Consider the following 15108-nt stretch of genomic DNA (forward strand, 5'->3'; position numbering starts at 1 on the left):
TCTCTCTCCTTGGTTTAATCAGGATTTGAAAGTCCCAGATATTGTTTTTCAACTTTCAATCTCTTCCAAACACACCAGAGAACATGCTGTAGTTAGTCTATTTACAAGCAGAGACTACCACTCAGGCAAGATTATCATGTAATAATCAACCTGTCCACAAGGGGCACAGTCCCCCTCTCTGGGTATTACTCCCTTCCCTTACCTGTTTCTGCAATCAGGTTTTTAGTCAGAAAACCCCTCACCCAGTGAGCTCCTTTTGTGCTGGGTGTTTTCCTCTCTAGTATTGCCCAAAGCTTCCTTCCCTGTTCTGTGGGGGCTGCTTATATCTGAGCTGGCATTCAAGGGAAGCACAGGCTGACCTTCCTCCATTTCAAGAGACAAGGAAGGGCTGGCATTCACAAGAAGAACCTCCGAGATATCTGCCTTGTTGGTTTCAGAGCACTAGTGGCCCTCTGGTAGTTGTAGAAGCTGTCTCCGCTTAGGTGGCCCACTTCCTGTCTCCACTGTAGGGAACCTTCTGTAGGAGTTCTTATCAGTCCAGCAGCTGATAACTGTTTGGGGGAGGGGTAGCCCCACTCCGAATAGACCCCCAGGGAGGCCTGCCTTGTTGCTATCAGGGCCCACCCTGAAGTATGCTGGCTGTGGGTATAGCCTCCACTCAAGATGCCTGCTTCCTAGCACACAGTAGCCTCAGTCAGCAGTCCTCAATGTTGACTGTAAGCGGGAGTAGGCAGACCCAAACTGATCCCCAAGGAGGTCCGTCCTGTTGGGTTCAGAAGCCTGAGCTATGGAGTACACAGACAGGGAGGCGGAGTGCTGACTACGGGAGCAGACTCCACTGGTGGGGGGCCTCATGTAGCAGTTTGCAACAGCCTAGCAACCAACAATTACCAGGTGGGGAAGGGGGTGTCAGCTCTGGTCAGATCCCCACTGAGGTCTGCCTTGTTGCTATCAGAGTCTCCCCTGGTAGACTGTTGGCTGTGAGTGCAGCCTCCACTCGATACTCCTGCTTTCTAATACATGGCAGCCTCAGTCAGCAGTCCTCAGGGTCAACTGGAAATGGGGGCAGACTAACCCTAAATGATGCCAGGGAAGTTTGTCCTACTGATTTCAGAGGCCAGAGCCTTGGGGTGCCCAGGAAGGCATGCAGAGTGCTAACTACGATAGAAGACTCCAGTGCAGGGGCCTTCTATAGCAATTCACAGCAGGCTTGCAAGTGACAGGGTCTGGGTGGGGAAGGCACTGTCATGCTCCAAACAGACCTCCAGGGAGGTCTGCCTTGTTTACTATCAGAGCCCCCCCGCCACCATATGATGTTGGCTGTGGGTGTAGCCTCCACTCAAGATGCCTGCTTCTTAGCACACTGCAGCCTCAGCATCGACTGAAAGGGAGAGCAGACAGACCTGAACTGACTCCCCAGAAGCTCTGTCCTGCTGGTTCTAGAGGCTTGAGATATGGGGTACACAGGGAGGCAGGGTGTTGACTATGAGAGCAGACTCCACTGCACAGGCCTTCTGTAGCAATTCACAGTAGGCCTGTAACCAACAGTGTCCAGGTGGGGGTGTTGCTGGCACATTTCAAATGGACCCTCGGGGAGATCTGCTGTTAATTTTGGGCTAGAAGCTTGGGTTCCTGACTTTATACAGGAAGGGGCTGTGGTGGTTAGGGAAGCAGGTTCTTTTTCTGGGGCCACTACCCCAGTTCACAGTACCCGCGTGGCTGGGTGGGGAGCAGTGGGGCAGGGACGGTGGGAGGTGAATTTTCCTACCATATGCGACTCTTGATTTATTGATTCTTGCCTGTCTGCAATTCCCTGCTGCTTTCCTCTGCTCCCTGATTCAGAGTCCCTCAAAGCTGAGCACTGTTTCCTTGCTGTATATCTTGCTATATTTGTGGGGAGGGCTGGAATGATGGTCTGTTTGTCACATCTTCCCAGAATCTAGAAATACTTTTTAATAAAAGTATTGATCCTCTTTGGAGATATAAAATTGTCCTTCTTCAAGGGAAGTAATCAAGAGTGCTACTGTCTCTAATGAGAGTGTTTCCTATCCTTAAGATGCTTTCTGCTAAAGGAGTTCTGCTGTCGATTTTATGACTGTCTCCCCAGCATCCACCCCACCTCTCCCTATTGAGTAGAGCCTCGTGTTTTTGGATGGGATTGACCCCACATCCTATATGTTTCCACAGTTGGGTCCCAAGCAGTCCATATAATCCTATCTTCACTGGCACATTTATTCGTTCAAGGAGAGACTCAGAACCCATGTTGGCCCACTAAGGAAGTAAAGGGTTATGTTTAATAGTTGGTTGAAGAAAAGGACACTTAACTCCCTGGCCCCCATATGAATAACGACACAGATCCACGGAGCTACAGGCTTACTGAGGACAGTAAGCTAGAGAAAGAATCTAGAAAATCAGTTCTAAAGAAACAGAGCTATAGCACTGATGGCACTGTGAATTTCTAGATAAAACTATAGCTGAAGTCCACAATACCCGTAGATTTTATTATGTGAGTTAATGTATTTCTTTTATTTATTAAGTCAGTTTGTACTGGGTTTTCTGATACTTGCAAATGAAAGCATTCCACCTGATGCCAGTAAAATTGACCATTAACTTTAACATGCATCAAGGTGATCCTTCTTTCTAATAAGATCACCAGAAAGCTAAAATCCTGTACTACATTTCTTTGGACACAAAATTATCTTTATAGAACTCAGTTTTTATTGAGGATTAATAGAAAAATGTTTTTATATAAAAATAATTTTTAGGTATTATTCCTTTTAACATTCTCAGATGCATATGAAATCTGGACAGTGAATAAGGAAGACCAAAGAAGAATTGATGCCTTTGAATATATCGTACGCTGCCAGAAGAACGAACAAATCTCTCTTGGAAGAAGTACAACCAGAATGCTCCTTAGAAGCAAGGATGGTGGGACTTTGTCTCACGTACTTTAGACCTGTTATTAGGAGGGGCCAGTCACTGGAGGACACCATGCTTGGTAAAGTAGAGTGTCACTGAAAGAGAGGAAGACCTTCAACGAGATGGACTGACATAGTAGCTGCAATTATGGGCTCGAGCACAGCAACAATTGTCAGGATAGTGCAGGAACAGGTAGTGTTATGTTCTGTTGTACACGGAGTTGCTGTAGTCAGAACCAACTTGACACCACCTAACAACAACAACATATAGAACATGTACACATGTACACCCTAAACAATAGAAACATAGGCATTTATATATATCATTGCTGTAGTTGTTGTTAGGTGCCATCAATTCAATCTTGACTCTGAGTGACCCTATAAGACAGAGAACTGTCCCATAGGGTTTTCTAGGCTGTAATCATTACAGGAGCAGATCACCAGATCTTTTCTCCAGAGGAGCTGTTCAAACCACCAACCTTTCAGTCAGCAGCCAGGCACTTAACCATGCATCCTCAGGGTTCCTTATATATATCATTAGAGAAAAATAAATAAGTACATGGGAATGCAGAAGAGAAGAATGACAGATTCTAACTGGGGTGGGAAAGAGAAGCTATGGAAGGCTTAGCTGAGGAAGTGGCATCTGAGTAGGTTTTAAAAGCCCAGAAGAATTTTGGCAGAAGTTAGATAAGACATTCTCAGTACAGGATGCAGCATAAAATGTAAAAAAAAAAAAAAAAAAAAGTAAAAGTGCCTAGTATATCTGGGATGACAATCTGTAGTGTGATATAATTATATGATATCTATGTAAAGGAGACTAACCAAAAATGAAGCTAAAAAGTAAGACAAGAGCCAGATTATCAAAACATTTGAATGTTGTTAAGAAGCAGGCAGTCGGAAGGAACCCCTCCCTGAGAAATTTTTAGCAAACATAGGACATGTTTAGGTATGAGATATCTCATGCACTGAACTGCCAGTTCTGTTCTAGAGGACTTTGACTTAAATGTCACCTACATCTATAAAGCTGCCTTTCCATTTTACATTTAATGGCACCGCCATATTTCTATTTCTCCCCCCACTATATTGTCAGCAAATAGATCCTTTAAATAATCTCATATGCATGCGTGTGCGCGTGTGCATATGTTTCTTCAAGTTCAAAGACTATAAACTCTCTGGACCAGAAGTAGTATCTTGTGATTTTTTTTTTTTTTAATTTGAGTCTTAACTTAGTGTTCATAGAAGGCATTCAAAAAATGCTGAATAATTATAAACAAAATCTATGAGATGCAATTTACAACATGGATTAGTTTCCTATCAGATCATCTATCCATGGGTACTGTTCTTGTTAGTTTAAGTACTTTCTGCTTCTTTAACTCTTTTATATAAACTGTCAACCAGGATTTAAATAAAAACGGACATGGGCACTACAAAACTATCTCTTCTCTCCCCTCCTGAGTGTAAACCTTGCTGCACAACATACAGGATGGTATGGAACCAATCTGGGGACTCACAGAGGGAGGTGACCCAGGCTACCGAGCCACCACCAATAATTTGGACCTAAAGAAATCCTCCATTCCAGAACCATAGTGGCTTGAGGCAAGTTCATAAAGACCTTTTGATCTTACTGCCAAATATCATCAAAATCCAGTCTCTGACTTTCCTTCTGACTAGAACTACCTTGGTTTAGTCATACAGACATTTTTAATATGAGTTATTATATCAGTCTCTGGCTTACCCCCTATTTCCAATTTTTACACTATGGCCAGAATGATCTATCTAAAATATAAATTCCTCCATATTCCATCCAGCTTAAAAATTTTCCATTGCTGTCAAGTCAATTCCTACTCATAGTAACCTATAGGAGAGAGTAGAACTATCCCACAGGGTTTTCAAGGAGCAGTCAGCAGATTCAAACTGCCGAACTTTTGGTTAGCAGCGTGAGCTCTTAAGCACTGTGCCACCAGAGCTCCTCTAAAATTCTTTAGTCCTTCCTAATAGGTGTAGCACATGAAGTCCAAATTTCTCATCATAGCATATAAGACTGAAACAACTAATGGCAGCTTACATTTCAAACCCTATTTCCTGCCATTCATTCACTCAACAAATATTTACTACCTACTATGTGTCATGCACTCTTTTAGGCACATGGTGTATGTGTGTCAACAAGATTTTCTGACAGGCTGGATATGGGATGTGAGAGGAGCCAAACATGTAACCAAGGCTTCTGGACTGAGAAAAGTGGAGGACAGGTGGCATTAACCGAGATGAGAAAGGCTGCTAGTGGGGCAGGTTTGGGGGGAAGATTGCATTGTTTATTAGACATCCAAGCATGTTTTTGGACATATAAGTTTGGTGTTCAAGAAAGAAGTCTTGGCTAGAGATCCTGCCATTTTCTCAAACAAATCCTGCATTCCAGGCTTGCAGACTACATGCAGGTCCCTGGAGTCTCCCCATGCCTTTGTGTCTGCATGTCTCTCTATTTAGAATGTTCTTACCCCTCTCTTTTTCTACCTCGTCAAAAAAAAATCTCAGACTTGAAGACTTATGGCATGTATCATCTACTTCATAAAACTCATATGACTGTCATCTCCTGAATCACCTTGCCTCCTTCCCAGGTCACGTAAGTAAAGACTGAAATACATAATGGCTGGTTTTTTACTGTACTGGAAATGCCTAACCAATTTTTGGTTGTTATAAGAAAGAAAGCCATTCCATAAATACACAGGTGATTTGCCTATCTCATCAGCAAGTATCTTTAAGAAAACCTTTAAGGAAAATTAACACTACAGTAAAAGATCTTGGCAAGCAGCGCAATAACCAGATCTTGCATTTTTCAACTTCAGTAGTTATTTAAGTAAGATAAATCTTCAGAAAGACTTGTATTATATAATAACTTTACAGGCTAAAAACAAAGAAAGAAGCACCTTTTGCCTGTGTTCCAAAGCTATTTTCTGTTACAAGAAATTTTCATTTTGATTGTTATCTTTTTACCTGCCCTGAGGGGGCATTTAAATTAGAGGAATTATTGGCCAAGGAAACCAGTCTCTTTGTTTCATTCCCGTGAGACAGAGTCTAATCTAATTGAGAAAGGGGAAAAACTAAAAAGATGGTGTGAGATTTAGAGATGATCCAGCTCCGTTAGCTTGTCTGGCAGATGAGCACACTGATGGTATCTGGAGAGGCTGCTGCTAGCACTTGAATAGTGTGTTCTCAACTACCAGTTCACTGTAGCTTACAGTCCACTGAAACGTAGACTCCACGGGGGCAGAGATTTTTGTCTGTTTTGTTCACTAATTTTTTTTTAGCTCCTAAAAAAGCACCTGGGACACAGGCAGTGCTAAATGAATGAATGTATAATTCTAAATTATATGTGGCTGAAATACACTACATATAAACTAATGAAACAGGTACGATACATTTCTTCAATGCTTAAAAAATTGCTGATTCTTTGAAAGTCATAAAATTTGGGGTATTAAAACTTTGAAACCATCATCTTTAAATACTAATTAAAGAAACGTTATCCACATACAAAAGTGGAAGAGGGTGGATGGACTCTGAAGAAAAATCTCTAACAAAGTATAGAAGTTTAGAAAAAGTTCTCTGCAGATCAAGAGAAAAGGATGACATTCTAGCAACTATAATTGCTTTGTACAGTATAATATTTTGGACACATATTCACCATGGGAAAATTACAGTCTTTGAAAACAAAATAGTACAAAGATCTTAGTGTACGCCCTTAGAGAATCAAGATTTAAATTACTAGAAAATAAGCTTAAAAACTTTGATTCCAGGATATACTAACACAATAGCTTAAAATACCTCAAATCAAACAGTCCAGGTTCTGAAAGCTCCCCAGTGCCAAGGAAACTTCTTGGCTTTTAAAACCAACAGCCTTACAAGCAAACACTTTCAACAGTAACCACCGTTTTCATGCAGTCAATAGGCTATTTAATACAACTACCTCAGTCCCAAAAGGAAATATCATGCATCATTTTAAAGTTAAAAGACCACCAACCTCTTTAATCTCATGTAGTTTTCACTGGCAGCAGGTCGGCATTCAGCTCTCTGTACCACTATTCCTTCCAAAGAAAGTTTATCTTGAATGGAAAGAAAAAAAGGAACAAACGTATTCATAGATTATTACATTCATCATTTTCAAAGCTGTCTTCTGACACATCTACCATAAATAATACAACAAACACATAAACAAACACATATAATAATAAAAATCAAGGAAACAAGAGCAATAATATTAAGTTTATAGCAGTGTCAATGGTCAGAATAGAGAGAAACCGTATTCTTGGCTAGTAACAAACTGGGCTCCTTTCAGGCCCATTTATTGGGCTGCCATAGCTCCTTGCCAAGAACAGCTTCCATGTACCTAGCTCCTTCTAAATAAGGTGGCTTAAAAGGGCATAAACAAACAAACACCTTGAAGGGTGTGGAGGCAGAGAAGTAACTGGTGAAAACGCTGCCAGTCTAAACCAAAAATATGTTGTTGTTGTTGTTTTTTTTAATAAAAAAGCAAGTGAAATTTCAGAATATACCCTGACTAGGACAGCCAACCCCAGCAAATACCATGAAACAGGGAGGGTCACTATCTAGTTTACACTGTGTGCTAGTTCAGGCTGCCGGTTGCTCTGACTCCTGTTTCCAGCGGAATTACAAATTTGGGTGTGTCAAACTGGAGCTTTAACTGCTATGCAAATCTGTCCAAATAGAAGGGAAATTTTTCCTACCGTTAAAACTTTTATAGGGGCCTTGACAAAAAACTTCTGAAAAGCAGAAAAGGGAAACAAAAGCTAGCACTTACTGCCTGTCTACTAGGCATCAAGCACTGTGGTGAAGTCACATGATATATATTATCTTACTTGATAATGCCTATATGAACGTCCCTTGATGGCACCAGCTTTACTACAGCCTGTAAGTATATGACTATGGTCAGTCATATTTCCACGAAAATTCATCCAGGTTTTCAGAAGAGAGTGAGGAAATCCCATGGCTCATCAATAATGCATTTATAATTCATTTCTTCAGGGTGAATTGCTTCATTCATTCCACTAACATTAACTAAATGCCTACTATGCAAATGGCACCACTTAGGCAGTTCAGAATCAAAGATGAATAAGATACAGTACTGTCTTCAAGAAGCACTGAGGGAGAAGGGTAAACTGACCAAAATAAAATGCATGTACAAACATGCTTACATGATTTCTGCTAGAAAATCTTGTGGTGAACTTGCTTGATTTTGTCTCCAAAATCTGTGTGGTTGTTGCTGGGTGCTGTCAAGACCACTTCAACTCAAAGTGAGTCCATGTGACAGAGGAGAACTGTCCCATAGGATTTTCTTGGCTGTCATCATTACAGAAGCAAATCACCAGTCTTTCTCCCACAGAGCAGCTGGGTGGTTTTGAACCTCCAACTCTTCAGTCAGTGGCCGAGAACATAACTCTTGCCACCACCACGGCTCCTTCTCCAAAATCTAGGGGACTCTAAGCACTAATCACAAACACACTGTGTATATTTAGTATTTGCAGGGTCCCTCACCACAACGTATTCAACAACTCTCAAGTATAGGCTATCAAAAGAGCAACGATGACAGGATGCCTATTTTATACCAAAATATCCCAGGAAGGAAATAATAGGGCCATGATTATTTTATATTAAGCTTTAAGTTTAAAAATCTAAAAATAACTCCCACTACTTTATGAATTTAATATGATAAAAATTTGAATTTTCCTGAAGCAAAAACAAATCTTACATTCAAGTTTGCCTCTCCACTGAAGCCGACAGTACCAGCTAGAAAAATTCTTCAGTCATCGTAAGAATACCAGTGCTTGGGAAATTCAATGCCTAAAGTGTCTTAAATAGATGAGGAAAATCTACTCTTGAAACAATCTTTTTTTAAACAACAAAATAAATCTAGAATATGGTCCCTGAAAAAAATGTAGTTACATATTCATGTGTTTATTAATAGTGAAGACTAAAGAGTTACCTCATAATACCGCCAGTGAATGTGGTCCCATTTATTTAGCAGTATCTACTTTTTACTCTGGGTAGACAGATTAAATTTAATTTTCAGTTAAAGGTTTCTGCTATCAACCTTCTCCATATGGCACCTGAAAGGGCAGAAAGCATCCAAAGCACCTGCCCATTTCAACTTGGCTGCCACTCTAATCATTATTCTTTTGTCAAGGTCACTCAGACAAAGCAATAAAATTTGCTTCTCCATACCATAATTTTCTGTCCATCATACCCCCTTTTCAAACCTAAAATGGCTTTCAAATGCTTCTCAAGTGAAAGGAAAAGTCTTAATCACCAGCAATGAATTTTTCCACCAAATGACTGCTCTTCAATAACCTCACGTCTGTTCACTCACCCTCTCCTCAATTTACTTACAATATGGCCCCCTAGACGCGACTCGCCTGCTCTCTTTTTTAAAGCCTTCATACTCCATTCCCTGCACAGAAACACATTCGTATATTTTTTCCACTAAATTATGCTTCGTTTCTTCTTTAAAGTACTGCTTAAAATTTCAAGGGACAGGTATTAGATATTAATTTTTACTGTTAAAGTGTTTGAAAGCACCCACTTGCACTCCACTGCTGTTAATTATAGATCCTATTCATTAATACAGAACTTCTATTTAGAATTGAATCCGCTCACTGGCACCCAACAACCACAACAACTTAGACCTACTTTGTTGGACCAGTGTAAAACATCATAAATACTTGAAAAAAAAAATAATAATACAGGCTTTTTTTTGGGGGGGGGTCTTATATTTATCAACTATCTAATGATATAAATTTTAAGTATGTAAAATTATATATTTTAATTATAGAAAAGATAATGCAAAATCCCATCAGGAATAACAAAGGTAAATAAGCCATGGTTTGTGCCATCAAGGCACACAGGGTCCAGTATAGCAGCTCTCAAACATTCTGAGGCATATATTGTTGAAGAGTACTTCCAGGGCTTTTCTCTATCCATATTTACCACATTAGAAACTAAAACTGAGAAATTTTTAGAGAAAGAGTGAAAAATGTTTACTATTGTTATGAAAATAGTTTTGATCTCACAGACTCCTTGAGACTCCCTACCAAGCGGTCTCCAGGCCACATTCTGAGAGCTCCTGGTCTAGTAGGATGATAACACATAGATATACAAATCCTTTTAACACAATAGGAGCACTTTTGACAGCATTTAACCCACTTGCCGCATTAACCAAGGCGCTCAGATGCCCATGGCTCACTATACCCAGTGGCTAGAAGGTTAATCTCTAGTACTCCTGCACACTTCTGTGCAAACTATGTTAGAACTTTTTAATGCTAGTTTCACTCTTTTTTAGTCATTATGTGATTTGATTGTATATTATACAGCCCATTAAATTATTGAGTATGGGGGAAGAGATGTTACTGTGAAAACTAGGTTGAATGCTTCAGTAAGACTCCATAAAAAGGTGAGTCGCTTTAAAAAGAGAAAAAAAAACCCCAAACCTGTCAAATTAGATATGAGTGAGACAATTGTAAAAGACCAAGGGAGAAGCAAGAGTCTAGAAGGATTATACATTCATATTGTTTTACAACGTCTAAGTTCTTGCTCCTTTTAAAAGAAATCAAAATTAAAAATCTTAACCAAATTATGGGTTTCATTATCAAAAATAAGAGAAAGCAGATGCTCAGTCAGTAGCCCACACTCGAAGAAAAGGCCCTGTCCTACATGTACACTGGTGACTCAATGCACATTTACAAGGTTTAGGACAAAATATTTAAGGCACGTAGAAACCTATATTGGTATCATCTCCTTTTAATCTAACTGACCAATTTCTGGGTATCCTTTCTAAATTTTCCCCACCTCTTTCAAACTTTTTGCTAGATTGGTTTGCTTACTGGTTTCTGCTACTTGCAACCAAAGGAGTATGAACACACATCTTTGGTACTGATATTTTATCTACCTATATTCTGCCACCTAATTCCTGCTAACCCAAAGGTTAGCAGTTCGAACCCACCAGCAGCTCCTCAGGAGAAAGACCTGGTAATCTGCTTCCATAAAAATTATAACCTACTACACAAAGGACCTTGGTGGCGCACTGGTTAAGAGCTTGGATGCTAACCAAAAGGTCGGCAGTTCGAATCCACCAGCCGCTCCTTCAAAACCCTATGGGGCAGTTCTACTCTGTCCTATATGGTCGTTATCAGTCAGAATCAACTCGACGGCAATGGGTTTGTTTTTCATTTTTGGTTTATACAAAAAAATGGCAAAACACTACTGCATGAAACCAAAAGAGACCTACAGAAATGGAAAAAATATATCATTCACTGCTCATGAATAGGAAGACTCAACATAGTGAAAATGTCAATTCTACCCAAAGTGATCTACAGATATCAGCTATCCCAATCAAACACCGACAGCATGCTTTAACAAGAAGGAAAAAATAATCAACTTTATATGAAAAGGAAAGAGGTTCCACATAAGCAAAGCGTTATTGAAGAAAAAAGAACAAAATAAGAGGCATCATAATACCTGATCTCAGAACCTACCATATAGCCACGGTAGTCAAAACAGCCTGTTACCGGTACAACAGACACACAGACCAATGGAACAGAATTGAGAACCCAGAAGTAAATCCAGCCACCTATGGTCAGCCGATTTTTCACAAGGGACCAAATTCCATTAAATGTGGAAAAGACAGTCTTTTTAACAAATGGTACTGGCAAAACTGATGTCCATCTGTAAAAAAAAAAAAAGGAAAGAAAGAAAAGAAACAGGATCCATACCTCACACCATGCACAAAAACTAACTGGTACACACACACACACACACAAAAAACAGAAAGTAACAAATGTTGAGAGGTTATGGGAAGATTAGAACTTTTTTTTTTTTTTAAATAATTTGTATTGTGCTTTAAGTGAAAGTTTACAAATCAAGTCAGTCTGTCACATGTAAGCTTATACACACCTTACTACATACTCCCATTTACTCTCCCCCTAATGAGTCAGCCCGCTCCCTCCTTCCAGTCTCTCCTTTCGTGACCGCTTTGCCAGTTTCTAACCCTCTCTACCCTCCCATCTCCCCTCCAGACAGGAGATGCCAAAACAGTCTCAAGTGTCCACCTGATACAAGTAGCTCACTCTTCATCAGCATCTTTCTCCAACCCATTGTCCAGTCCCTTCCATGTCTGATGAGTTGTCTTTGGGAATGGTTCCTGTCCTGGGCCAAAAGAAGGTTTGGGGACCATGACCGCCGGGATTCTTCTAGTCTCAGTCAAACCATTAAGTCTGGTTTTTTTATGAGGATTTGGGGTCTGCATTCCACTGTTCTCCTGCTCCCTCAGGGGTTCTCTGTTGTGCTCCCTGTCAAGGCAGTCATCGGCTGTGGCTGGGCACCATCTAGTTCTTCTGGTCTCAGGATGATGTAAGTCTCTAGTTCACGTGGCCCTTTCTGTCTCTTGGGCTCATAGTTATCGTGTGAACTTGGTGTTCTTCACTCTCCAAGATTAGAACTCTTACACACTATTAGTGGGAATGTAAAATGGTACAACCGCGATGGAAAATGGTATGGCACTTTCTTAAAAACCTAGAAATAGAAATACCATGTGATCCAGCAACCCCACTCCTAGGAATTTATCCTAGAGAAACAAAAGCCATCACGTGAACAGACATATGCACATCCATGTTCACTGCAGCATTATTCACAATACCAAAAAGATGGAAACAGCCTAAGTGCCCATCAATGGATGAATGGATAAACAAATTATAGTACACACACACAATGGAATACTACATAACGATAAAGAACAGTGATGAATTCGTGAAACATCTCATAACACAGATGAATGTGGAGGGCATTATACTGAGTGAAATAAACCAATCACAAAAGGACAAATATTGTATGAGACCACTATTATAAAAACTCAAGATAACGAGATAGCAGACAAGTGTTAACTTTGGTGAAGAGAAAGACAACACACAATATAGGGGAAATCAGCACAACTTGACCAAGGCAAAGTCACAGAAGCTTCCTAGACACAACCAAACACCTTGAGGGACTGAGTTATTGGGGCTGAGGGATGGGTACCATGGTCTCGGGGGACATACAGGCCACTTGGTATAATATAGTTCATAAAGAAAATGCTCTACATCCTACTTTGGTGAGTAGTGTCTGGGGTCTTAAAGGCTTACAAGTCATCTATGGGTCTTACCCTGTCCGGAGCAAAGGAGAATGCAGAAAACCACAGACACAAGGAAAATATTAGTCCAAAGGACTAACGGACCACATGAATCACAGCTTCCACCAGCCTGAGCCTAGAAGAACTAGATGGTGCCTGGCTACCAACACCGATTGCTCTGAAAGGGATCAGAATAGAAGGTCCCAGACAAAGCGGGAGAAAAATGTAGAACAAAATTCAAATTCACAAAAAAAGACCAGACTTACTGGTCTGACAGAGTCTAGAGGAACCCCCTTGACATGGCCCTAGGACACCCTGCTAACTCAGAACTGAAGCCACTCTCAAGGTTCACCTTTCAGCCAAAGATCAGACAAGCCTATAAAACAAACAATAACTCATGTGAGGAAGGTGCTTCTTAGCTCATTCAAGTAAAAAAAAACCAAATGGGCAACTCCTGTCCAAAAGCAGATGCAAAGACAGGAAGGGACAGGAAAACTGGACGAATGGACACAGGGAGCCCAAAGTGGAAATGAGGACAGTGCTGACACATTTTGGGGGCTGCAGCCAATGTCACATAATGATTTGCATATAAATTTTTGAATGGGACGCTAATTTGTTCTGTAAACTTTCACCTGAGCACGACTGAAAAAAAAAAAAAAAGATTATAGCCTAAAAAAAACCTGTGAGGCAGTTCTACTGTCACTTGGGGTCCCTGTGAGTTGACATTTACTAGATGGCATCTAACAACAACAGTTGCAGAAAATATTTGAAATTTTTAAAAGGGTAAGTACACAAAGCACAGTCAATAAACATTAAGTTCTGATTCTGTCACCAAAGAGTGGTGTTACTTGGTGAAAGTTACTTCATTTATCTCTGGACCTCAGCATCTATATATTAAAATTCTGAATCTCTGAGGATCTCTTCCAGTTCTCACATCCCATGATTCTACTCTATAACTCAGACTTAATCACTTGTTTCTTGGAAGAACAATAACAAAATGTTTAAAAGGTATCCAAGACTTGAAAATATACACATATTTGCTCTAAGCTGGGCCCTCCAACTCAGTATCTCAACTCTGTGTTGAAAAACTAAAGAGAAATAACCCACGGGCAGTTTCACAAGTTAAGGGCATTCCTAGTTTGAACAAGTTAAAGTACTAAGTGGGCAGGAAGGGTGCTTATTAGCGTTGGCATGTAAGAAATGAGATTAGGTATGTGAGGAAGTTATTAGGCATCAGGAAGTTATGGGCATTCATTTCCCCAAGACTACTCTGGATCAGCTGAATGTGGAGGCTTTTAAGAGCACTTCCAACTCAAGTTAAAACACAGGCCAGTGAGCCAGTAACCAAGACTTTGGACTAATCTTTGAGACTTCTGAAGCTACCCTCCTGCCTCTTACATCACTCCTGTGTCTACCCTCTCTGGAAAGGGTCTGAAGGAATATTTCCACAGAACAAGTACATTTAAAAGGTAAACAATTTTTAATATTCCTTTCTTCTCATTTAAAATATTGTCCTGGCAATTCTTTGCCTGTTATTCTCAGGGTGACGCCTATTAATGCAAACCATTTAGCATCTAAACAAACAAGTTAGGCAGAGTTGCTATAGCTATTTACTAAGAAGGTGATCCTTACCCAACTAAAATTTGTGAGCTGACATTCTGGTCTCTATAAAATCCTCCGGAGTTTAAAAGATCATGCTCAGATTTCAGTAAACTATAGAGTTAGCATTTGAATATTTATCTCAAAGGCAACAACAAGTATTCATATAAATACTCCCAAGAGTTCTATCTGGTTACATAACATGTTTCAAATTATGTGTATGTCTAGTATGCTGGGAATTCCCAATTATATATCAAATATTGAAACCATAATCTGAGGAGTAGACTAAGGAAGCAGAAAAAGAAATCTCAACTTCCTCACCCACAGTACTGCTCTTACCTTCTCCTGTTGTCTCTTCACCTTTAAAATAGTCACAGACAGCTCTGTGATTAAAGCAACAAGAGTATCTTTCTGCTATGTTTA

At 40.2% G+C, this 15108-nt stretch overlaps 1 protein-coding gene across 1 annotated transcript in view; it reads right to left on the reverse strand.

Moving 5' to 3' along the window:
* GTF2F2 (general transcription factor IIF subunit 2) overlaps positions 1–15108 on the reverse strand; it is a 185965-nt gene that overhangs the window by 79560 nt on the left and 91297 nt on the right. The window contains exon 5 of the mRNA XM_049853422.1: positions 6934–7015. Coding sequence (XP_049709379.1) covers positions 6934–7015 — 82 coding nt within the window. The remainder of the gene's footprint in view (positions 1–6933; positions 7016–15108) is intronic.

The sequence above is a fragment of the Elephas maximus genome, chromosome 14, assembly GCF_024166365.1.
Source record: "Elephas maximus indicus isolate mEleMax1 chromosome 14, mEleMax1 primary haplotype, whole genome shotgun sequence".
NCBI lineage: Eukaryota > Metazoa > Chordata > Mammalia > Proboscidea > Elephantidae > Elephas > Elephas maximus.